The 26,123-nt window shown below is 36.7% G+C and overlaps 1 protein-coding gene across 2 annotated transcripts in view; it reads left to right on the top strand.

The window, feature by feature from the left end:
* The window catches only part of Wdr7 (WD repeat domain 7), a 315,779-nt gene that overhangs the window by 125,684 nt on the left and 163,972 nt on the right, over positions 1–26,123 (top strand). For both annotated transcript variants that reach the window (XM_055622621.1, XM_055622622.1), the window contains one exon: positions 9,351–9,464. In XM_055622621.1, coding sequence (XP_055478596.1) covers positions 9,351–9,464 — 114 coding nt within the window. The remainder of the gene's footprint in view (positions 1–9,350; positions 9,465–26,123) is intronic.

A 26,123-nucleotide genomic window follows, 5' to 3' on the forward strand; every position in this document is an offset into this window, starting at 1 on the left:
AGATCTTCCTGAACTGGATGTACAGATGTTAGGATCCTCCGTGTGCGTGCTGGCAATTGAACCTGGGTTCTCTGGAAGTGCAGCTTGTGCCATGCTCCAGCTCTTATTGCTGGAATTTTGTGTATAGTATTGAAGTATAGTATTTGATTTTGAAGATCATATTTCTATATTCACATTAAAAACAACACACATATGAATGTCACGTATATAACATATACTATATAGATATAACTGGAAACATTTTAATTATTATAAGTCTTTGACAATAATAATTGACCTTCGGATATAGAAATCTGTAAGGTCTCATGAAAGTCTTCCTGTTCTCTATTCCTCCCTTCTGCTCTGTTCAATGCTCTCCACTCCATGTTGTCATAGCAAAACGTCCTCTTATCGGTTTTCTGCTTCACTCCATGTTTTTTCATTTCCTTCCTGAGTCTCATTATAGATCCATATGATGAAACCTATGATGGTAAAATGTACATTTTTTTCATTTTGTAAGACCTGAGTTTGCAAACTTACTCTTTCATACGTTTACTGTATCTCTTTCGTTAGATCACTTTCTCTCTTTATTTAATTTTTAATTTTTATTTTATCATTTTTTGCAATTTATTCACTCTGTATCCCAATTGTAACCCCCTCCCTTATCTCTTCCCGGTCTCACCCTGCTTCCCTCCCACCCATTCCCTTCCTCTGGTCCACTGAAAAGGAGGAGTCCTCCTTTCCTACTGTCTGATCCTATTCTATCATATCTCATCAGGACCACCTGGATCCTCTTCCACTGTGTCCTGGTAAGGCCACCATGCCAGGGTGAATTGATCTAAGAGTTTTCTTTTTCCCCCAAAACTATTGTTCTTATTTCCTAGTGTAATTAGTTATTGTAATTTCTGTTGCATTGTGTTTTGTTCAGTACAAGTTTATTGAACTTTATGGCCAATATTTTGAATCTATTCGTCAAAGTAATATACCTCAGTTTATTATTATTATTATTATTTGGGTTTTTTTTTTTTTTTTTTTTGAGACAGGGTTTCTCAGGTTCAGGACTCGCTTTATAGATCAGGCTGGCCTCAAACTCAGAGATCCACCTGCCTCTGCCTCTGACTCCTCTAGTGCTGAGATTACAGCCGTGTGCCACCATGCCTAGCCATTTTATTTTTAATGTAATTTGACAAGTAAACTCACTAACATGAGTTATATAATGCAAAAGCAAAGAATCACCACATAGTTGATAGTTTAAATCTTTGCTTATGAGTAAGCAAGTTTATATTTACAGATTTTATAAAGATTCCTTTTTTAAGTTTCCAGGAATATTTCATCTTTTTCTCATAATGAATCACATGGAAATAATTTCATGCTTTGAAAATTTATGCTTTTTATATCAGTAAGTCACTACTTTTCTCCTATCTTTGTATTTCATTGGAAATAATACTACAGGAGTTAGGGAGATGGTTTCATAGATAAAATGCTTGTTGCACAAGCCTGGACCCCTGACAGCTGGAGATAGAGCTTGGCAGTTAAGATCACATGCTGTTCTTGCAGAGGACCAGGCCTTATATCCCAGTATCCAGACCAGGCAGTTCAAAAATTACACATAACTCTAAGTTCTCGGGATCCTGTGCTCTCTTCTGGCTTCCTTGGGCTCTGAAAACACATGTGGTACACATACATTCATACAGACACTTAAGTCATGTAATATATAAATAAGTCTTTAAACAGCATAAGAGCCTAAGTTCAGATCTCTAGTACCCATGTAAAAGCAAGGCACAGCAATGCAAACCTATAACCCCAGTGTTGGTGGAAGCAGAGTCATGTGCATCTTAGAAGCTTGCTGGCCTATCCCAGCCAATCAGTGCGCTCCAAGTTCTCAAAATAAGCCTGTGTCAAAAGATAAGATGCAGAGGTGGGTGGGGGTTTGGGAGGGCGGAGGGTGGAGAGAGATAAAGGAAGAAACGCCATGTTAGATAGATTCAGGCCTTCACGTACATGCATTGACAGGCACACCTGTTTATCTTCTCACACATGCACACAGAGCATACACACAGAAAGAAAGAAAATAGTATTTTCACATAATCTTCAGTTCTGTTTTATGACTGTTATAGTGTTGTCTATTATATCCTTTTGAAAGAACTAAATTTACATATAGTAAAATGTATCACTTTGGTTCCTAGTTTTCAACAATGTGTTTGGTCATGTACATACTTCCACAAGCAGGATATAGATAAGCTTTGTCTTTAAAGGTTGATTTATCAAGTCCTTTGTTATATACACAGCGCCCCACGAGCCACTGATACTGTAATATCTTCTGCTCTAAGAGAGCAGATTGCTACATCTAAACAAACTAAGCAAAAGAGAGGACCCTAACTAAAATGTTCAATCCCCATCCTGAAAGGCAAAGAGGATGTACATCAGAAGAAAACGAAAATAGGAAACAACCTCGGAACCCGCTACAGAGGGCCTCTGAAAGCCAGAAGAAAACAGGAAACCACCTTGAAACCTGCCACAGAGGGCCTCTGAAAGCTTCTGCAGTATAGACTGTCAAAGCAGATGCTGAGCCTGATGGCCAACTGATGGGCAGAGTCAATGGAATTTTATGTAAGAAGTGGGAAATAGTAAGAGCTGGAGGGAACGGGAACTCCACAAGCAGAGCAACAGAACAAGATAATTTGAACACAGGGAACTTCCCAGAGACTCCTACTCCAACCAAGGACTATTTGTGGAGATGACCTGGAACCCCTGCACAGGTGTAGCCCATGGCAGTTCAGTGTCCAAGTGGGTTCCATAGTAATGCGAAGAGGGACTGCCTCTGACATAATCTGATTGGCCTGCTCGTTGATCACTTCCCCCTGAGGGGGGAGCAGCCTTACCAGGCCACAGTAGAGGACAATGCAGCCACTTTTGATGAGAACTGCTAGACTAAGATCAGAAGGAAGGAGAGGAGGACCTCCCCTATCAGTGGACTTGGGGAGTGGCATGCATGCAGAAAGGGGAGGGAGGGTGGGATCGGCAGGGGAGGAGGGAGGGGCTCATGGGGGGATACAAAATGAATAAAGTGTAATTAATAAAAAAAATAAAAGATTAAAAAAAAAGAGAGAGCAGATTGCATGCATCTAAATAACGTGGTTATCAGAAGTAGTCAAATTATGGTTTGGGGTTTGTAACAATGCTATGATGCCTTCTTTTTGCAGATAGAGAGTAAAATGGTTGGCATTATTTTAAAATGTTATTGATCTTTATACGAGCCGAAATTTTAAGTTATTTCCTGAAAACAGACTGTTAAAATTGACTTTGATGGAGGAAATGAGAGTGTTGTGATTTGGTTATGTGTCTTCAGTACCTAGCCTTCACTATTTTCCAGAACATTTAGAGTCTTAGAGAATTGATTGCCATCAGTGCACAGTGGTATGGGAGTTACAGTGTTGAGCTTATATTGGAAAAACAGTCTCTCCTTCTTTTACTTACTTGTAACTGTGTAGCACTGAAGATTGTGAAGATTAACATATTCACACATTAACAGGTTAACACATTCAGGCAAAACCAGGAACGTAGCTTAACTATTTCTTAAAGTGTGCACCTTTGGGATGATGATGTTGTTTAGTTGGAAAAGTGCTCTTCCCCTTCATCAATTCTAACACTAAGAAGGTAGTGGCAGGTGGATCAAAAGTTCAAGGTCATCCTCAGCTATATAGCAAATTCCTGGCTATGTAAGACCCTGCCTCAAAACAAAAAACAAAGTGAGAAAAAGTTATGTATTTTTGCTAGAAGAAAATTCTTGCAGGAATGTCACTTTCCTAATGTATAAATGCTCTCTGTTATTTCTTCCTTCCTTCCTTCCTTGCTTCCTTTCTTCCTTCCTTCCTTCCTTCCTCCCTTCCTTCCTTCCGTCCTTTTTTTTTTTTTTTTTCTTTTTTTTTGTTATACAGTTTCTCTGTGTAACTTTGGCTGTCTTGGACTTGCCTTCTAGAACAGGCTGACCTTGAATTCACAGAGATCCACCTGCCTCTGCCTCCCTGAATGCTGGGATTATAGGTGTCACCACCATGCCTGGCCTGTAATTTTTTTAATCTGTTTTTTTGGGAGTACCCATAGTGTACACATAGTGGCATAGGTGGCTTGGTTGATACTAAATGTTAGAAAGCCAGACTTGCTTTATGGGTAAATTTATGGACATATAACTCATTTTCCAAATTTTCCCCAAACACACACACAATTCGGAGAGCTCTTTTCTTATTCATACAGCTGTGCAACCAAAAGTTCGTTTTGGAAAATGTTCACCTGAGAGTGAGCCCCACCACTCAATAGTATTTGTCCTGATATCCCACTTCCTCTCATTCTAGACTAGTGTGCTGCTCTCCTTTCTGTTGCAATAGATTTCACCATCTTGGCTGTTTGTGGTCATAAGATGAAGTGATTCTTTAAGTTTCTAGTGAGCATATTGCAGCAACTATCAGAACTCCCCCTTTTTGAACTGCTGCACAGCATTCCACTATGTGACTGTGTTACAATATTGTAGCAATTTGGCCATTTACAGTCTCACCACAGTTTTGCTTTTGTAGATAATGGTGCCATGTATATTTATGGATTAGTTTTCATGAGGACATATGGTTTCATTCTCTAACAGTAATTACTGCATCATATACACTTTGGTTAATAGTTAGGAGGAATTGGAGCCCTGTTTACTGTGAGATTTGGAATGAGATTTGGAAAGTTTCTTGTGCAATCTGGGTACTGGTCTCTTGTTAGGTATATGGTTCTTTTTTTTTTTTACATCTTTTTATTTACTTATATTTACCCATTTACTTATATTTACCATTGATATTTCTTAACTGTGACCCTTAGTGAGTGCCATCAACATCTACAATACAGTTATCCCTCGTTATCCCTAGTTTCATTTTGTGTGTTGCCGGTCACACATCATCAATCGTGATCCTAAATTTTTTCATTTTTATTAATTACACTTTATTCACTTTGTATCCCCCAGAAGACCCTCTCTCCTCCCTTGCCGATCCCACCCTCCCTCTTCCTTCTTCACGCATGCCCCTCCCCAAGTTCACTGATAGGGGAGGTCCTCTTCTCCTTCCTTCTGATCTTAGTCTGTCAGATCACATCAGGAGTGGCTGCATTGTCATCTTCTGTGACCTGGTAAGGCTGCCCCCCCCCCTCAGGGGGAGGTGATCAAAGAGCAGGCCAATCAGATTATGTCCCCATTGCTATGGAACCCACTTGGTCACTGAACTGTCATGTGCTACATCTGTGCAGGGGTTCTAGGTTATCTCTACGAATAGTCCTTAGTTGGAGTATGAGTCTCCGGGAAATTCCCTGTGTTCAAATTTTCTGGTTCTGTTGCTCTCCTTGTGTGGTTCCCGTCCTAAAAAATTCTTTTCTCTGGTCTGTGTCTTGTCTTTTTTTCCCCCCTCTTTATAGTGTTTTTGCAGAGCTGAAGTTATTTTGATCCTGATAAGGGCCACCTAATCCATATTTCTTTGTATGGATTATGCTTTTAATGTCAGGTCTAACTTTAGGGCTCAATGATATTTTTATTTTAAAAAGTTTAATTGCTTTATTTTACATTTACATAATTCATTTGGAATTAGTTTTATGTATGATGTGTGCTTTAGTTGGGATGTACTTTTCCTCTTAATGATTCATATATAAGAGCTGTGTCTCCAGTGTGGTAATATTGAGAAATGGAGGAGACTGGTGAGAGGTTTCAGTTCTTGCTGATGTCCTTTGAGAGTGATTGAAGAACTCCATACTTGCTTTGTCTTCTTGTATCATTATGTAACCTTTCTTTTCACACTCATGCTGTTACTGTACCACTGACCACAAAGTCCTCACCAGAGCCACATAGTACATGCCAGCATCAGGTCTTGTTACTGCAGAGGAGATAGACACAGGGAAATTTTATTAAGATAGAAATAAAATGGAATTATGAAATTCTTAAGTAAATAGATGATTCTAGAAATTACATTAAATGATAAATTTGACTAGACTCAGAAAGACAAATATTACATATTTGTTCCCATATGGGAAACCTAGCATCTAATTTACATGTGTGCATGCATGCACACAGACAGACACATACAGACAGATATACAAACTCATAGACACACCTGTACAGACACATATATACACACAGACACACACAAATACACATACACAGACCCATATGTAAACACAGAAAGACACACATATTCATGCACATACAGACTCACATATACACACACACAGAAAGACACATATTTACACACACACACACACACACACACACACACAGACATATATAGACACCCCCCAACCAACCCCACTCCACGCATGAGTGCATATATATATATAGGCTATGAAGCTAGAAACTGTCAGTGAGAAGAGGCTGGGGAGAGTTTGTAGAGTCCTTGCAAAAAGAAGCTTCAAGGTAGGGATGTTGGTAATAGGGATGATTCAAGATTTATCCTTTATTTTGTAGTAACTAATTTTTGCTGTTGTCTTTTGGAATTCTCTAGATTTTTTTACATTGGCAATTATTTTACCCTTGAATAGTATTAAGTCAGTGTTCTTTGGAAAGACAGAACCAGGATCAATAGTGGGTGATGGATGGATGGATGATGGATGGATGAATAGGTAGGTAGTTGGAAGAGAGGTGATTAACTAAGGGGAATTGGTTCATGTAGCCAAATAGGCTAAGTTTCACAATAGATGATGTGCAAGGTAGAGCTCAGGGAAACTTTCTGTCAGGGCTCAGTCTAAGTATGAAAGTCCAGGTGGCTTAAGAGCTGACTGTGTATGTGAACTCAGTCAAGTCGGTACCTAGAATTAAACATCGCACAGGAGCAGTCTGCATTGTTCTTTTTAAACTGCCTATGTTTACCTTCTGTTTTGGTATTTGTTAGAGTTTTCCATGTTGTTAAATAGGCAAATGTGTTCTAAGTGTAATCCTTGTTTATTCCTGATTATAGAATGAAAAGGATCGGATTTCCTTCATTAAATATGAATGTCAACTTCAAGTTTTACATCTTTTTATAAGCTGAAGAAATTCCCTTCAGTTCCTGATTTTCCTATAGTTTTGAAAAAGTCATCTTTAAAGATGTGTCAAACTTTTGTCAAATAATTACTATGATCTCATGATATTCTTTAGATCACTCTTTGGATTAAACTGTTTGGTTTTTTTAAACTGAACCAGACTTGTATCCTGTGGTAAAGTCCTCTTGGCCATATTATATAAACATTTATATATATTCCAGGCTTCTACTTGTTTAATTAATTAGTTTTCCTCCCCCGCCTTCCTCACACGCTCTCTTTTATCCCCACCCCCCTTTTTTTTGAGGCAGGGCCTCACTATGTAGCTTGGTTGTTATTGAACTTTCTATGTAGACCAGTCTAGCCTCCAACTCAGAAATTGATCTGCCTGTTTCTTGAGAGCTGAGATTAAAGGCATTTACTACCCTGCCTAACTCCTATTTGCTAATATTTCAATAAGGATATTTGACACTCTATGCATGCAAGATTTTACTTGGTTGTATTTTATTTGTCTTCCAAGTTTTATTAAACTCGGTTCTGAAATGGATCTATTTAAGAACAAATATAAGTATGGGTTTTTTGGTCGTTGGCCTCAGTTCCATTGAGATATATGTATTTGCTCTTTAAACTCTATGCATGGATGGCTTGACAGCATTCACACTGTATGGTATGAGTTTAAGTCTTTGTGGCTATGCTGTGATGTTCTGTAATACCACTCACCTGTCCCAAGGACTCACTTCCAAGAAAACCTTGTGCTGTGGTGACTTTGCCTTGGGATTTAAGGTCAGAAGGCCTGTCTTTTAGTTCTGGCTTCAGAACCTAGCAGTAGCGTCACATTGAGAACTTTCTTTGTCCCTCTGGTTAAATAGGATGAATATAAATGGTTTACTTATAAGTCTTAACTTTCACTTTCATTGAATTAATGAAAGGAAAATACTAGTGATCATTACTGTTCATATTGTTCTTTGATATTTTTATTCCAGTTTTTCTCATCGTTTTCAGAATTACTGAGTGCTAGCAAAGAATGAGATTTCAAAGGTTATGTTTTAATTCAGTATGCAAAAATTATCTTTAATTTTTTTTTTATTATTTGAACAATATATGTCCTTCTAGGAATGTGTTGTTTCCCTCTCTATCCCCGTCTCTTTGTGATTATTTTGCAGGTGGGTGGCGTGGATTAAGTAATTAGTATTTCTCTAATGAAACCCTCCTTCATGTTAAAATTGACCTTGTGAGCCCAGTAACAAATATACTTCCTAGAGGGGCAGCGTCATCATGGTCTGCTCACTGGGGACCAGTTTTGTTATTATCCCTTCCCTTCCTTCTTTCCCTTGATTCTTCACTTCTTCTTCTCCTCCCAGTGCTCCAAAGAAGCTCTGAACAGGTGATACTCCTACACTTGTGCATTCTGTTTTCCATATTCAATCTGTAGATCTTCTGGTTACCCACTGATGAGTCCAGCTTACTATCCTTCACGGTGGTGAATTAGCTAAGGATTTTTCCTGTCTGGGTGCCTTTGGAAAGCCTGGGGAATTGTGTAAAGCAGTACACCTTAGAACAAAAGAAATCCTTCGGTATCTATCGCATGTAGTTTGTAAAGCATTTGTATTGCTCCTTTCTAAGCAAATATTAAAGTACTTCTTTAAAAGACTTGGTTAGAAATTTCCACTTCTATATTACACATGATAGATTGATGATAATCATTTTAAAACACTATAAAATCTACTTCCTCTTGCCAACTTTGAAATAATATGGTAAATGCAAAGTAACACTCCATATATATTCAGACAGAGAAAAAGGTGGCTATGCAGGATAAAGGCATTTGTGTAAACTAGCAGAATGGAACCCTTTTGGTATGATAATTCTGTTCCTCATCCCTAATTCTTTCATAGAAAGAAATGTTTTTCTTTGGAATCAATACTTGTCTCAGAACACAGCTACTTCTCTGTCCTCACCTACCTGCCAACCCCAAGTTGTGAACACACTAACATAGAAGAGAGTAAACCTTTGAATTAGTGCTTCACTGTACATTTTTGTTTCTGTTTGCAGCATAATTCAATCTAAAACAGATAGCATAAGTGTTAGTGAAACAAATCAAGTAAAAATAAAATTTATATCAGCATTTTTGTCCTCTTGTTTCAGATATTGAGTAAAACTAAATATAGGATAGACCCATGCATGTCCACCCATATAAATAAATAGAGTAGAGATAAATACTTTATTCATTTGTTTGTATATTGCACAATATTGAATGTTATCTTTCAAGTAGTAAAAACTTTACAAGTTTCACTACATTTCTTTCAGTTTATAAAGTGAAATCTTGTCACTCTAATATGTTATAGCTGGAGTCTCAGTGGAAGCAATGCAGACTATGACAGCTGCTCCAGATGCATCAGGACCAGAAGCCAAAGTCCAAGAAGAAGAGCATGACCTTGTGGATGATGACATCACTACTGGTAGGCATGGGCAAAAATCACATAATTTGTTGGAGCTCTGATCAGTGTTGCAAACTGTTTTCTCAGTCACTTATTAGGGTTGTGTCTTGTGAAGGAAGCCAGGAAACTTGAATTCAAGTGGAACTGTTGGTTTGGTCCAGGATGGCGTATGTCACATACCTGTGAGCTGGGTACTTAATGTTCTGGAAGCCTTTTAGTTGCGCAACTAGAAACATTACTAAAGTCTTGAACATGTAGAGGAATACACATGTCCACGAGGTTGTGAAAGGCTCTGCAATTACAAATTACGGGGTTGAATTAAAGAATAGTAGTAATAACAATGTATATAGAATGGGTCATGTAAGAAATGTACATTTTTTTTTTTTGTACTGAAACTGAGAAAGTGAATGCTGCTTTTTAAAGTTATTGAAATTGAGTGGATATCAAAGACTTTTACATGTGTTATCCATCATGGAACCAGGCATATAGCAAATTTTATAAAGTTTATGTATGACAAATTTAGCCTATCTTTGAATCATTTTGACTAATTTTAATTGCTGAATCTCCACATTCATTGTGCTCAATTTCTTTTAGTGTATTAATGATAATAAACAGACTGATAGTTTTATTGAAACTATTGTTTTTTTTTTCATTTTGTTTCTTGTTTTTTGTTTTCTTTTTTTTTTGGTTAGTTGGGTACAGATGGCTAACAGTAGTTGAAAATGTGACTATAATACCTAATTACTTTTAAATGTGAATATTAACCAATAATTTTTTAAAGTATGAGCAAAAAAATAAGAGTAAAATTTTTTTACAAAAAATTGAAAGTAGAATTTTCTTTCTTACAGAGCAAAATGTAGCAAGTCTGTTACTATTACCACCTAATAAATGCCTTTAATTTTTTCCACTGGGAAGAAGTTGAGAGAGCTCAGTGATTTCCTTAGATAATTGGAAAGCTTATGTTTAAGAACTGTACCCTTAGGCAGTGGCTTTGAATAAATTTTGCCTAAGTAGAAGAGCAACAGATTTTCTGATAAGATGAGATGATGATGTTCCCTTGTTATTTTTTAATACTCATTTTACTTTTTGAAATAATAATTGAAACATTTTCCCCTTTTGTTTTCTTTCTTCCATTTGCTCTCTTTCAAATTCATGGCTTTTTTTCCTATTGTTACATACATGCATACATACACATAAATGTAGGAATATAGATGTACATGATTTCCTAAATATGTAACTACAACCTGCTCAGTCTATATACTGTTACCTGTGTGTGTGTGTGTGTGTGTGTGTGTGTGTGTGTGTGTGTGTGTATATATATACATATATATATATAAAATCTTGGGGATCATATACACTTGGACTTGGATTGCCAATTTTTAACATGTAAGTATTATGGTGAAAATTCATCTGATTTGAATATAAACATCGTTAGGTACATCCAAAATTTCAGAAATAATTTAGCATTTAACAATTAATGCAGTTCATTTTAAAAGCAACTAAAGAAAATCTTTCGTTTGCTGATGCTTTGTAAGTAAGAAAATACTTTTTAGCTCCTGTTTTTATTATATTTAAAAACAATTGCTATAGATGTGTTTTTTTCTTAAATCCCTAGAAAGCTGAAGACCTTCTATATAAAAAAGTAGTTATTTAATTTCTTGCAAAGAGAATGCCCTTGCCACAGGAGAACAGAGCAGTGAAATTCTTGAATAAAGATCATTGTGAGCACTCAAATTAACTTTAAGAAACTAGTTAAAATTTAGATCATGCAATTATAAACTCATGAGATTGTATTAAAGCTCATGCCTGTATTCTTACAAGTTTGATGACATTTTAATGTAAGTCTCATTTGGAGAATTAATTCATGCTGCCTACCATGTATTTTAATCTGTTTAATTTGGCTAAATGTGTGTGACGAATGGCCTTTGTCAGTTGATTTATTCGCTTCATGCTATGGGTACTAGAAGCAAGATTGTTCAATATCCAAAGACTTTAAATAACCAAAAAAGCCTTCGTTAACATGTTGCCAGAGCAGCGAGCACACTGCCGTCTGTTGATCGCTCAGGTTGCCTTTAGACTGTGGGACTTGATTAAGCTGTGGTATAGATTTTTGTGACAGTTTAGAAGAAAACCATATTTCTTTTTATTGACTGGAATCCTATATAAATTGCATTATGAAAAATATGGTAGATGTAACGAGAAAAACCCATTTTGAGTCTTATTTTGGGATGAGCACCACTGTCGAATACCAGCACCACAAAAAGAAAGGCTGACCAGTTTAGCCAGTACCTTTGAAATAAAATCAGATTATTTTGAAGGAATTGCTAATAATACCTCTTCATAAAATAACTAGAAATTATATCATGACACAATTTTGTGTGTTTAGATTAATGTGGGTACCTATTTAATTTTGTCTTTGTTGTACCTAAGACTTATTCTTAGAAGTAATTTGACCATTTACTAAGTAAAATGTAAAATATAATTTCGTATTCTTGCTAAAAGCGGGATGATTGTTTCTGACATAATTCTGGCTGAGAAAGAGCAGGTATGAATGTTGTCCTAGAACAGTTAAAGCTTGACCTAGCGGCTTTTGTTAGCGTTTGCCTCAAAGAAGTGAAGAGGCATGGATAAAGCCTCCTAGTGTTGGCTATGATCAATGGAACTAATTAACTGTATTTGAAATGAAGAGTACTTAATTGGAAGAGAACAGCTGGAAAAACTGGGAGAAAAATATTGAGTCTTGATTGAGATGATTTCAACCTTTGCCATGTCACTTAAGCAATATGCTGCTGCTATTTCTATCTTTCTTTTTAAAGCTGACACCCATTGATCAGCACTGCAGAGAAATTCCTGTGTGCTCGTGAGCACACTAAGATTTACTTACCAGTCTGTCTTAACTAATGTGGTTTAATTTATATATCACAGTTATTTTGGTGGATCAACATTTTTGTGTATACATATTAAAACTTATTTACATGAATCTTATATCCTATAGCATAAATACAAAATGTGCTTCCTCAGTAAAATTGCCTCAGGGCTTCTAATATACTGTATATTTACATTTTTTTTTTACCAATAATATAATATTGTTAAGATTATATCTAGGGCTAGGTATGGTGGTACACGCCTTTAATCCCATTACTCCAGGAAGCTGAAACAGGTTGATCTCTGTGAAGCTTAGTCTGCAAAATGAGTCCAGGACAGCCAAGGATATACCCTGTCTCAGGAAAAAAAATTATGTGCAGATTAATTACAACTTCTCGAGCCAATGAATATTTTCCTATACAGTATGTTTGCTTTTATCTATATACTTTCCTTAGCATTATAACATGTAGATATACTATGTAACCAATATTGTAAATGATGTGTTTTCTTTGCACTATGATTTTATTTTATGAATTTATTATTCATATGAACTTTGCTCATGCTGATTCAAGGGCCTCATTTTCTTGGTGTCCCCCACCTCTTCTGGCTTACACACTCTTGCCACCTCTTCTTCCACGAGGATCCCTGAGCTCTGAGAGGAGATGGAGACACCCATTAATGACTGAGTGTTCCAAGGTCTGTCACTCTGTAGTGTCTGGCTGTGGGCCTCTGCATTTGTTCCCATCCTCTGCAGAGAGAAGCTTCTCTGATGATGGCTGAGCAAGACACTGATCTATGAGTGTTGCAGAAAATCATTAGGAATCATTTTATCACTACATTTTTTCTCTTTTTAGATCAGTTATTATTATGATTTTATATGACATAATTGTGCTAATAGGGGAAAGCTCATTAAAAAGTGACCTCCATAGAAAAAAAAATTGTAAATGAAGCAGGATTGATTCTTAAGTGGGCCTTCTGTGTGACTTACTTTTCCTTTAGATAGATATCTTTACGGTGAAAAATAATATTCTAACTGAGGATGAAGGGATGGTGCTTCTAACGTTAATTTTTACACAGCTTTTAAAATTTTCAAAGTAAAGTGGGAAATAGTCCTGGAGAGGACAGGAGCTCCAGAAGCACAGCAACAGAACTAAAATATCTGAGCACAGGGGTCTTTTCTGAGACTGATACTCCAACCAAGTACCATGCATGGAGATAACCTAGAACCCCTGCACAGATGTAGCCCAAGGCAGTTCAGTATCCAAGTGGGTTCCATAGTAATGGGGAACAGGGACTGCCTCTGACATGACTGATTGGCCTGCTGTTTGATCACCACACCCTGAGGGGGGAGCAGCCTTACCAGGCCACAGAGGAAGACAATGCAGCCACCTCTGATGAGACCTGATAGACTAGGATCAGAGGGAAGGAGAGGAAGATCTCCCTTATCAGTGGACTGGGGGAGGGGAATGAATGGACAAGGGGGAAAGAAGGTGGGATTGGGAGGGGTGGAGGGAGGGAGCTATAGGGGGATGCAAAGTGAATAAACTATAATTAATAAAAATAAAAAAATAAAGAATTTTAGAAGGACTTTATTCATAACCATATTTATTTCTCTAAGAAATAAATTTGTATTTGTCTTTACTGCCTTGCTTTTTATTTAATATTATATGTTCAGGACACAACTGAACATATAGTAAAAAGGGTAAAAAGTCACCATCGTTGTCAGGTAAGACTAGATCAGTGAGAAGGTAGCTGGCAGAGTTAGCTAATCGAAATGAAAGGAACTGTGGCATATGGATCTGAATGGGCCTATTTACTTTTTTTTTTTTTTAACTTTTTAGTTTCTTTTTGTAAAATTGTAATTAACTGCATCTTAGTTACCAACTCAGGGACAAAAAATATTTCTCCTCATTACAGATGCACAGATGTGCCATAAAAGGTTTTGTTGTGAATTTAGAGCTGGCAGAACCTGTGTGGGCCACCTCTCTGTCTCAGCTGCATTTTAAACCTAATTATTTACTTTTTCGTGTTTTACTTATGTTTGTATATCTGGGAGGAAATCCAATTTTTTGTAAATTAATGTAGATTTCTATAAATTTATATTAACTTCTTTTTGAATTATAGAATCAAAGTACTTTTTCTAGGTATGATATTGGAAATTTTTAATCTTACTATTTTTTTTATAATCAGTCATTTCTTTATGACCGGCTTTGATGCCCACTGTCACACAGCACTGTGTGTGACTGGGGCAGAAGAGTCTCCTATTTTGATTCCATAGAAGGATTTAGCGAAAGTAATATTTATATGCATTTTTCTTTTGAATGGTACATGGCAGTCTTTTTAACAGTATGTATATATTTGGGTCATGCTATATGTAATTTTTTTTTAGACTATGTCATTTAAAAAATAAGCAGCAATACATTTCCTCATGGAATATTCCCATGGGGAAAATAGACAATAAAAATAATAATCAAATGTACAGTGTGTAATATGAGATATGCTACAGAATAACGAAAAGTTAGAGAAGAGTAGTATATATTGAAGGTGCTAAAAGTTTTCCCCCAAATGTATATGGACGTATTTATAATAAACCACACACAGTGAGAACAGTTGTAAAACAACCAGGAGAGCCTTACGTAAAAGTTACGTTCAAAATGTATTTGGCAACCTTGAGGAAAATACTATCTATTCTATCTCAGTGAGTCTAAAGTTTTGCACCTAAATCAGTCTCTATCATATCTTGTATTTAACTTAAAAAACATATTTCTAGACCTTAAAACATTTTCTTAAATCCTGAACAAGTTAAGCCTAACTATGAAACTGTGACTATCTAGTCTTAAATCCCATCTGAGACTTGTATCAAGAATTACATGTCTGACTCTTATAAAATCATTTTGAAATAGATACTAGTATTGTCTTTGGTATGTAAATGAGGAAACAAGATTGCAGAGAGTGCCTTTCTGGGTCTTGTGCTTGACAGCTAATAGACCTAGAATACAGCATGAGCCCCATATGATTTAGAATTATTAAGCTATACAGTCTCTCACTCTTGGTGAATGATTTTGAAAGAGTTTCTTCTTTTTGTGGTGTGAAATGATACCACAGACTATCTGTGCGCTTGTGGGATCGGATGAGCAGTGTGGTAGGTACATGGTGTCACTGCTTAACGGAGACCAGCAAGGGCCGCTGACGTTGCTCAGTGTAGCCTTCTTGCCCAGCATGCTCAAGTTTCAGGTTTAGCCTCCAGCACCACAGGAAAATCAAAGTTAGGCCAGAATACCATCCCCTTTGCGAAAAGAAAAAAAGTCATATATTTCTTCTTTAAAATTTTCACCATTGCTTAGGACTACTGTTATAAGACTGCAAATAGAAACATTTTTTGTTGCTACAGCCCTTTTTTTTTTTATTACATACATGTTAAACAGAAAGCTCATTGTTTTCTAAAGTTTTCTGAAGTCATCACTATAAAACAGACACCTTAACAAATATTCTTGTATTAAAGTCTCAACATGTCTGTAAGATAAAGCTGAAAAGAATGTCTAGTCTGAGACTAAATATTGATTTGTTCATTTTACTACTTACTAAAAGGCCCTATTCATAACATATGCTTACATTTTTTTCTGACTAAAAGATGGGAAATTTGCCATGTTAAAGTCCAGATAAGCTCCATTGGGGGAAAGAAAGAACATTATTTATTCAGAGGTCAAAATTGCTTTCCTAACACAAAAAGAGACCTTGTAATTAGTAAAAATTATACCTGTATCCTTTGCCTTTCTCATTTTTAAACTTATAATTGACAATGGAGAAAGGAGTATAGGAGTACTAGATATATGTGACTCTTTTTAAACACCATTTGATCTTTTATTTATTAAATTTATTTTGTACGGTGATTTTTTCTTTTGCTTTAGAGATTATAATTAAAATATATAATATTTTCCTTTCTTCCCTCTAAATCCTTTCATATGCCCTTCTATTCTCTTTTTTAAATTTAGAGCCTCCTTTTTTCATTAATTATTAGCAGTATTTGTAGTGTATACAAACAGATATATGTATGTCTATACATATAAATTCCTAAATATGACCTACTAATATGTATAAGCTTACTTGTATGTATGTTTTCAGGGCTGACCATTCAGTGTTGGATTACCAGTTGGTGAGCTCTTCTCTATAGAAAACTATTTCTCCCACTCCAAGCATTCCTTAGTTGCCTGTAGTACTTTGTGTAGTGTTGAGGACTCATGGTCTACCCACAGCCCTACCTTCACCCATTTTGGCATGTCTATTTTTATTGTCCTTGTTCAGTTCATGTTTAGGGGATCATGTTGGTGAAGCTTTATGGGTATAGTTTCTGCCATTACTAGGAAACACAATCTCACAGCAAACTCCACATTCCTGTCAATCTTACAATTTTTCCACCCCCTCTTCCACAATGTTTCCTAAGCCTTGTGTCAGGGAATGTTTTGGAGATGTTTCTGTTGAGCCCTGGTTCCCCAGCTCTGTGTTTTAGTTGGTTGTAGTTTTCTGTAATGGTCTCTTTCTGTTGCAAAGACAAATTTCTTTGAGGAGGAATAAGTCATAAATCATTGTAAACTGCCATTACCCATTGTTTTAACTGTAGATTGTTAATACTATGAAGTATATCACGTTCAGGCTCCTGTGCAGATTACTAAAGCTCTTGATTATTCACCATGAAGTGATGAGAAAAAATATACTAAGCAAAGTAGGGATGTCATTTTTTTCTGAATAGAATATCTGATTCCAAATCATTTTTGTTTCCATGCTTTACCTTTTAATCTGAGGAAGACAATGTAAATTAGAATATTTATTTTCTAATGTTTAATGTTCAGCTTTGGTTGTATATTAATGGGTAAACACTATTTCTAAACCAAGGTATCTAACAATTTTTTGGCAAAAGCGCATTAAGTGTGCTGTTATGTGGAGCTAACATTACTTTTCTCAAATATTCCTTTTTTTGAGATTGGTTTAATTTTTGTTTCAAGTACTACTTGTATGGTAATTTTGCTCAAATCTACATCTACAACCTCTGAGATGCCTAGTCTAAGCACCAGGTCCATATGTTCTCATTTGCCTGCATGTCCTATAGCTCTCTAAAGCCAAGCCCAGGACCTAAAGCCTAGTACACAACAAGCTGCTTGCTATCTCTTCCCAAAGCTTTTCTTCTTTCTATGTACATGCAGTTGAAGGCATCACAATGGCATAACTCATCAGCTCCAGCAGTGCCCTACTGTATCTGATACAAATTTTTATAAGTTGTTTCTCCTAATTATCTTATTCTCTAGAAACATCCTATGCCTAGACTCCCTCACTTTATAATTATTTGTATTGTTCTATAGCTGTGTTCCTGACGCCATCTCTTACTTGTCCATTTTATGTCTTCTGTCACTCTGAGAATTTCAGTAACCTGCGTATCACTTTTCACTCTTTTTTGTTTGTTTGTTTTATTTTTCCCTGTTAATAATTTTATTTTATTTTATTATTATTAGTTACATTTTATTAACTCTGTATCCCAGCTGTATCCCACTCCCTTATTCCCTCCCAATCCCATCCTCCTCCCCTCAGCTCCTCCCTGCCCCTTTCCAAGTCCACGGATTGGGGAGGACCTCCTCCCCTTTCATCTGGTCCTGTTTTATCGGTATCTTCAGGACTGGTTGCAAGTCCTCCTCTATGGCCTAGCAGGACTGCTCCTTCCTTGGGGGGTGGGGAGGTCAAAGAGCCTGCCATTGAGTTCTTGTCAGAAATAGTCCTTGTTCCCCTTACTATGGGAAACCAATTGGTTATCGAGCTACCACGAGCTTCGTCGGAGCAAAGGTTCTAGGTTATATCCATACATGGTCCTTGGTTGGAGAAACAGTTTCAGAAAAAACCCCTGTGCCCAGATATATTTGGTCCCTGTGGGGCTCCTATCCTTTTGTTAGCTGCTAATAACTAGCTGCCCCTGAGCAAAGCAGAGATTCCAAAGACTTTCCTGAGGTATGTAGAGCCCCTCAAGGATTCCCATTTTCTCCAGAGTCATCAGCTACTGCAATACTTTACTATTTTCCCAAGAGTCAGCACAGTTTATTCTTTGCATGAGTCCCTTTGCTTCAGCTCTCTCATATGGGGGTGATGTTCTAAGAGTCCCTTCAAATTCTATTTAAGTCATAGTCATCTTTGTGAGTCCGTCTGAATCTCTGTTCCATAGGCTTTCCACTATGTTTTCTGCACTCCTGAAGGATAATGTCATGCACTTTTTATGTTTAAGCATTTCACTTGCCTTTGAGAGTCATTTGTAGGTACATGATTTTTACCCTTTCTGTATTTCTCACATGAGTCACTGCCTAGATATGTGCCATCTCCCTAATAAATTATTTAATAACTAAATAATTATTACTGAATTAATGAGCTTCTTAGATTTCTTCATTTCAAGAAGCACTTGCCATTTACCATATATTTTATAAATTTATAAAGTCATATATATTTACTGTATTCTTTTTTTTTTAATTTTATTTTTCTTTTTAGTTACATTTTGTTAACTCTGTGTCCCAGCTGTATCCCGCTCCCTCATTCCCTCCCCAACCCCACACTCCCTCCCTGGTCTCCTCCCTGCCCCTTTCCAAGTCCACTGATAGGGGAGGACCTCCTCCCCTTTCATTTGACCCTGTTTTATCAGGTATCTTCAGGGCTGGCTGCAAAGTCCTCCTCTGTGGCCTAACAGACTGCTCCTCCCCTGGGGGGGGGGGTGTCAAACAGCCTGCCCTTGAGATCCTGTTAGAAATAGTCCATGTTCCCCTTACTTTGGAAAACTACTTGGTTACTGAGCTACCACGGGCCACATCCGAGCAGAAGTTCTAGGTTATATCCATAGATGGTCCTTGGTTGAGTGTCAGTCTCAGAAAAGACCCTGTGCCCGGATATATTTGGTCCTTGTAGAGCTCCTATCCTTTCCATATCATATTTACTGTATTCTTCCTTTACTTACATGGTATATTTCTCTTCTAACTAACCCCCTTCATCTTAATTGTTATTTAATGACTCAAAAAGTATTTGTAACAAACTAGTGTGAGATTATGGGCTATATCCTGACAACCTCTCTCTATTGTGAAGAAAGGGACTGGAAACAGATATAAGAATATGGCTAGCTCTATTGAACTAGCCACAGTTGATTTTCATTAAAGTATGTTTTCAAACTGAGGAATAGCATATTATATGCAGGATTTCCTTGACAACAACAACAAAAAGACAGGAAACTTTACCTGGGGTCTCTGTGCATTGTGACTTAGATACTGATATGTGGTTGGAAGGTAAAGTGGTTATTGTAGGTTCTCAGGTGGACACCTTTTTCCAAATACCCTCCTGCCAAATGGTCTCCAGTAACCTTTCAGTCTATAGACAGTGGAGATGACAGTTCTACTTCCATGACAGGCAGTGAGTCTTTGCTTGGCTGCTGTCTCTTCTCCTCTGTTCTGCATTCCCGACCTTTACAATGGTAACTGCCACATGAGCATTGGACATGGCCCTGTTAAGGAAATGACATCTCTTGTTGCTGTCTTAAAGCCAGAGGCTAGCAGGGTAGCCACATCTAATCTGGGGGTTAGAGGCCCACTGCAGGAGAAGGAGGTAGTCTGTGTAGGAGGGGTGGAAGCCTGATAAGTATATGACTTCAAGAGGCACACCTGACGGGGTGCAGCTACTTTTGAACCACTAAGAAAACGTGCTTTCTGTTGTCGGCTGAAGACTGTAACTCGACATGTGCGATATTTGGGTTTACTTGTCTGAAAGACTGGCCTGAGAATGCTTGTTTGAGAAAAAGTGTAAAGACAAAGGCAAGTCAGGAGAAAAGACTATTAAATGCCATTTAAATGTTCAGTTTCTCAGTGAATAAATCTTAGGCTGTTATAAATGAATAATCAACTTAATATTGATGTTTTTTCCCAAGAATGTTTTTGTACATTTAAGTGAATTAAATATCATAAAGCATCAGAGGTGCTGTAACATGAATTATTTTAACCAACGGTTGCCTTGGCACCAGATCTTTCTTAATGATATTTGCTAAACAGAGCACTGTTATTGTTTAAGTGTACATGTATAGGATGTTTGCAGTTAATACTTCTAAAAGGTCTTAGGCTAGTACATATGTAATTAATGTAATCTTAGCAAACTCACATATATGGACACGTTCAAAAACAGGGACCTAATAATACCACGGCGCGCTAGACTCACTTAATACCTAAACATGTACCAGACTGTAGTCTAGGCTTTAAAAAAAAAAAACTGTAACAACTCATGCAACACATCTTCATTATTACTTCATTTCACAGAAGAAGAGACTGAATAGTGGATCACTGCTAGGAAATGGTGAAATGAGAATTTGAATGTACGGTGTAGGCTTTTGATTGAAAGGAATTTACTTGAAACTATATTATCAAGTTTACAAAAGAGAAAAGAAAAAACACATTTATTCTGGTATATATATTCTTTCTGTGTGATACAGAAACTTTAATTTTCATTTTAATGTAATCCAATCTTCCTTTTTATATAGCATAGGAAATATTTTAAATCTAAAGAAAAGCCTTCTTGTGTAATAAACACAGATAGTCAATATAGGAAATAATTTTGTGTAAATATGAAATTACACAAGCATGTGCACCAAGTGTAAACAAGATTGACTGGTACGTTTAATTGCTTATCTTCCTCTAGTTGAGTTTGGGAAACCACAGAACTCTTAACTGGATAAAAATGTAGGAGCAGTATTTAAAGGGAAAAAGAATCTTTCCCTGTGAGTGTTTAACCTTCAAGATGAACGTAAGTTTGTTCCTTTGTGGGCTGTGTGATACTGCCTCAAAGATAAGAATGAATTGCCCTGCATCAAGGCACACTATTATGTAGGTGAAGTACCCCTGTAATTGATACCAAACCCATATGACCAAAAGTCATAATTCACAAAGGGAATGACAACAATGTCTCATAACTCACAGGGCTCATGTCACACACATGAGTAATACTTGAGTGTGCAAGCCATGCTAAAGGGGAGAAGCCGCTTTTCAAATGTATAGTGGTTTTGAAGAGTCTTCCCTGATCCCTGGGAGTCATGCTGAATACACAGGCAGATCATGAATGTCAGCCCTGTTGAACCATGATTTTTTTGGATGCAAATCAGTTGTCAGACATAAAGGTTTTTACTACTTTGAATTTTCAATCACAAACGAAAGGTAACAGTTAATCGAAGTGAGAATAATCATAAACCCAAACATGGTTTCTTCTTATGGACTGCTGTGGAAAGGACAGTTCCTAACTCTGATATAGGAGGAAAATCACTGTTTTTTTTTTTTTTTTTAAATAGTGATAGTCCTAAATAAAAATGACAGAAGCTCCACAAGGATCGAATATATCTGGACACAGGGGTCTTTTATGAGACTGTATCTCCAGTCAAGGACCATACATGGATATAACCTAGAACCCCTGTTCAGATGTAGCCCAAGTGGGTACCCTAGTAAGGGGAACAGGGACTATTTCTGACATGAACTCAATTGCTGGCTCTTTGACCTCCCTCCCCCATCCCCTGAGGGATGAGCAGCCCTGCTAGGCCATAGAGGAGGACTTTGCAGCCAGTCCTGAAGATACCTGATAAGCTAGGGTCAAATGAAAGGGGAGGAAGACCTCCCGTATAAGTGGACTTGGAAAGAGGCAGGGAGGAGATGAGGGAGTGAGGGTGGGATTGGGAAGAAATGAAACCAATATGACTGGTTTCTAGACCTCTTTCTCTTCCATTTGTAATTACTCCTACTTGTCAGTGATGCTCTATAGAACACAGTCCAGAACCAACCAGGTGACCACTCAATAATCACTGAAGTATTAGAAAACTGTTGCTTATTTTATCTGGATACTATAATTTTGATATTAAATTGCTTTCCTAAAGAAGCCAATTCTATAGCAATTGTGTAACTGCAAGTTTTTATATGAGTTGCTGTTAATTCCTGTCTTCTTCAATTAAAAAAGGAACCTCATGTTTATCCCTTTTGGTTTGTACCTTACCGGTTTTTGTTGATTATTCGGATTGGAAATCTTTCTTCTTGTTCAGTATATAAGTTATTCCTATTACCATTGTATGGTCTAAGAATATGATCACCAACCTATGTTGATATCTTTGGTGACTAGTTACTGGAAACCTGGTCTCCATAGGTAGAAAGCTATTCTACTCAGTCATCTGTTCCCAAATCTCTCTCAGTTATGACTTTCAATTCCATATAAAGCCACTTCTTTGTAATGTCAAATATCCATTTTGTTCATAACAATATTCCCAGAAAATGCTCCAGATATTTTACTGAAATCAGACTGTGCTGTATTTTTATGAACAGTGTAGGTGGGAGATAGTGGATTTTACATTTATGCTCCTGTGCCTAAACTACATTTAAAAATTAGCACTAAAGTATTTTGGGTTCTGGTAGAAATGATTTTAACCAGCAACCTATAGCAGTAATCAATCATCTTCAGGACTTCAGGAGTCACTGAGAGTTTGTCTAAATTGTCAGTTGATGTGCAGTATCTGTCTATGGGAGATTATCCACATCTCAACTGTGTATGAAACTAATGCTGATCACTGTATCTGCTTTGATTATCATGGTGAATACTTAGTGGTTATCTACTTATAAGAAAATAGACATGTTTGCCTTAACTTAAAACTTGAGTTTCTCTGTTTTTGAAGGTTTCACAAAAGTCAAGTGAAACAGGTCACGTTAGAGCTCTGAACAGTGTTAGTTTTAAATATCAGTTTAAGAAAATTTGGTTTGAGATAGAAAACCAAGAAATCATTAATGTGGTATTATTGTTTCAATTCTGTTAGATTTTCAAATATTTGCATTTGACTATTCATCCAAATTCATTAAGCCAGTGAAGGACTTTGCACTCTTATAGGTATGCTTTTTACTGTTAAGACTTTTTAAAATAAGATGCTTTCAAGGATTTATGAGCTTAATTTAAAAAAAAAAAAGAGTAGGAAATGTGAAGAGTAGTTGGAAAGCATTGATACTCAAAGACAAAGTGGCCTCGGCCTACTTAGAGCATTCTGTTCGGTGGCTAAAGCCAACTTAACAGATTTTTTTTTTTTCTCCACAGTCTTTGTGAACTAGGTTGATTCTTTTTGAAGTAGAAGTGGCAGGTGCAGAAATAGTACTTTCCTCTCATCTGTGGGCAGGATTCACCTAAATTTAAGTGAAGAGTGAAGATATACAACAAATGAAACCATCTGCCACTCCCAACCAGCCTTGCCCACTGTTGGGAAGTGCTGGGCCCCATGAGTCAGCCACTGGACAGGGCTCCTGCAGGGTCTCATTTCAGAGAGTGAGGGCAGACCCTGTCAGTACACATTTTGAGATGTGAGTCTCTCACCAGCCAGTCATATGGAGATCAAAGAACCTTTTAATTTGCGTCTAATTACTCCTTGAACAACCGTCCACCATATCCAGCAGGAGCTATTGTATGAAAACAACCACATACGTATGTGGTCTTTTGAAATCTGAAGCCCCTTCAAATGCTAAAAGAAAAATACTCTTTCTGTAACTCTTGTCATGTTTTCCCCATAAAATCATGAGTGAAGAGGATAATATGAGCAGCAGTCTGAGCAGAAAGGCTCATTGTATTTTAAGCAATTGATGCTTTGTAACAATTTCCATTTTTTTGAAAGGAGCCTTTCAACTAACACTTCTGGAGGATTTGTTTAGCACATTTGTCAGTGTAAATTCTTTTATTGGCATATAATTTCCAATTAAAATTATACCATTTTTATTGGGACTATTTTTAGTAGAATTTTAACAGTGTTGTAAATCTTACTATTGTGTTAAGCCTTTTGTAAATTATTATAGTTTAACTACAGCCATCACCAATCTCTGAGAATTTTAAATATATAAAGATAAAGTTGTGGTCCAGTGACAAATTGACATCTGTCATAAAACAAACAACTTCTCTTTGAGTTGATACCATTTGAGCAAATGATGACATGGTTAAATGACAGATGTTAGTGCCATTAAGAAACAAATTAATTTGAGGGTGTTAACTAAACAGGATATCATTTAACCATTTGCTTTTGAAATATAAATGGAAGTATTGCTACTAGCACAGTTGCCCATCCTTGTTGAAAAAAAAAATGTGAACACAAAGACTTAGTCACTATTTGGATCAAGCTTTCTGCGGCTATGACCTGTGAGGAGATCTAAAAATCAGCCATTGTGACCATGTTGTGAGCATTTGATCAGTCAGAAAGGAAGTCTATTGATTAGCAATAACTGACATTTCAAAATCGCTGTGTAGAAAATGTTATTGGATTTATTAATGTTTCTCATCAGCTGCAGTCACCAACAGATTTAAGTAAAAATGTCACAAGCCGAATCTGTTTAAACAGTTTGCTATTATAAAACTTAAAACAAGCTATATAACCTCTAAATCTGATGAGTATTAAAATGCCATGTGATCAAATCATTTTGAGTGGACTTAAAAGAAACATAGTAAAAAAAAAAAGTAGCTAGAGAACTACTTACATATTAAAGGATTTTGATTTTTCATTGAAATGAAATTCATATAACAAAGGTAATGATTTTAAAGTGAACAGTTTGGTGTTATTAAAAATCACAGGACATTAAAAGTTGTGTGTGTGACTAGTCTAGGAGTAAGATTGCCTTATACCAAGGTAGAAAAAGGTTGTTTCTATTCAGACAAGATGCTGAGATATTTAAGTATTTCCATCTTATAACACAGCATTATGTATAGACATAAGAGCATTTTAAAAGCCGTGTTATCAATTGGTTTCCCATAGTGAGGGGAACAAGGACTATTTCTAACAGGAACTCAATGACTGGCTCTTTGACCTCCCCACCCCCCAAGGGAGGAGCAGTCCTGTTAGGCCACAGAGGAGGGCTTCGCAGTCAGTCCTGAAGATACCTGATAAAACAGGATCAGATGAATGGGGAGGACCCCCCCCCCCCAATCAGTGGACTTGGAAAGGGGCATGGTGGAGATGAGAGAGGGAGGGTGGGATTGGGAGGGAATGAAGGAGCGGGACACAGCTGGGATACAGAATTAATAAAATGTAACTGATAAGAAAAAAATAAAATTAAAAAAAAATAAAAGCTGTGTTATGATAGTTACATAAGAAGAAAACTCCGGGTTTATATGACTTCATTCTAAAGGAATAAAGAAGTCAACCTAGGACGAAGTTGTTAAATCTCTATTTAACTTGATTTTTACCTCTTCACTCCTGAAAGGATTTGCTTAGCTTTTCATTCAGATGCTTTGGCCTGCTTTAAGCAAAAGCAGGGTATGTAACTCAGGGGCTCTTAAGTGTCTGTACTGTATGCACTGACTGGACCAGCTGTACCAAATATATTCAAATCACCACTTGTGAAAAACCAAACAGGATCAAGTTGGGCATAGTTTTCCTTAGTGTTTTTGCATGTCTGCAGATAGAATATGAATATAATACCATTAATATTACATTTCTGCCTACTGCAGATATGTCTATATTACATTTATTTTTATTTGATTGTGAAAAACCCAGAAATATGCTTATTAAAATTGTTCCATATGTAAGAAACCTTTTCTTTTTCTGCACACACTCAAAAATTAGAAAAAGGTTACGACAACTCAGTGGGTAAAGACCAACCTAGTTCAGTTTCTAGGGTTAACATGGCAGAAGGAGAAACCTGTTCTCCACAGGATGATGTCCTCTGATCTCCACATTTGTATAATATGTACACACATATATAAAGTTAATAAATGTAATAAAATATTAATTATTTAACGGTTAGGCAGAGAATGTATAAAGTC

The sequence above is a fragment of the Psammomys obesus genome, unplaced genomic scaffold (genome assembly GCF_907164565.1).
Source record: "Psammomys obesus unplaced genomic scaffold, mPsaObe1.curated_primary_1811, whole genome shotgun sequence".
Classification (NCBI taxonomy): domain Eukaryota; kingdom Metazoa; phylum Chordata; class Mammalia; order Rodentia; family Muridae; genus Psammomys; species Psammomys obesus.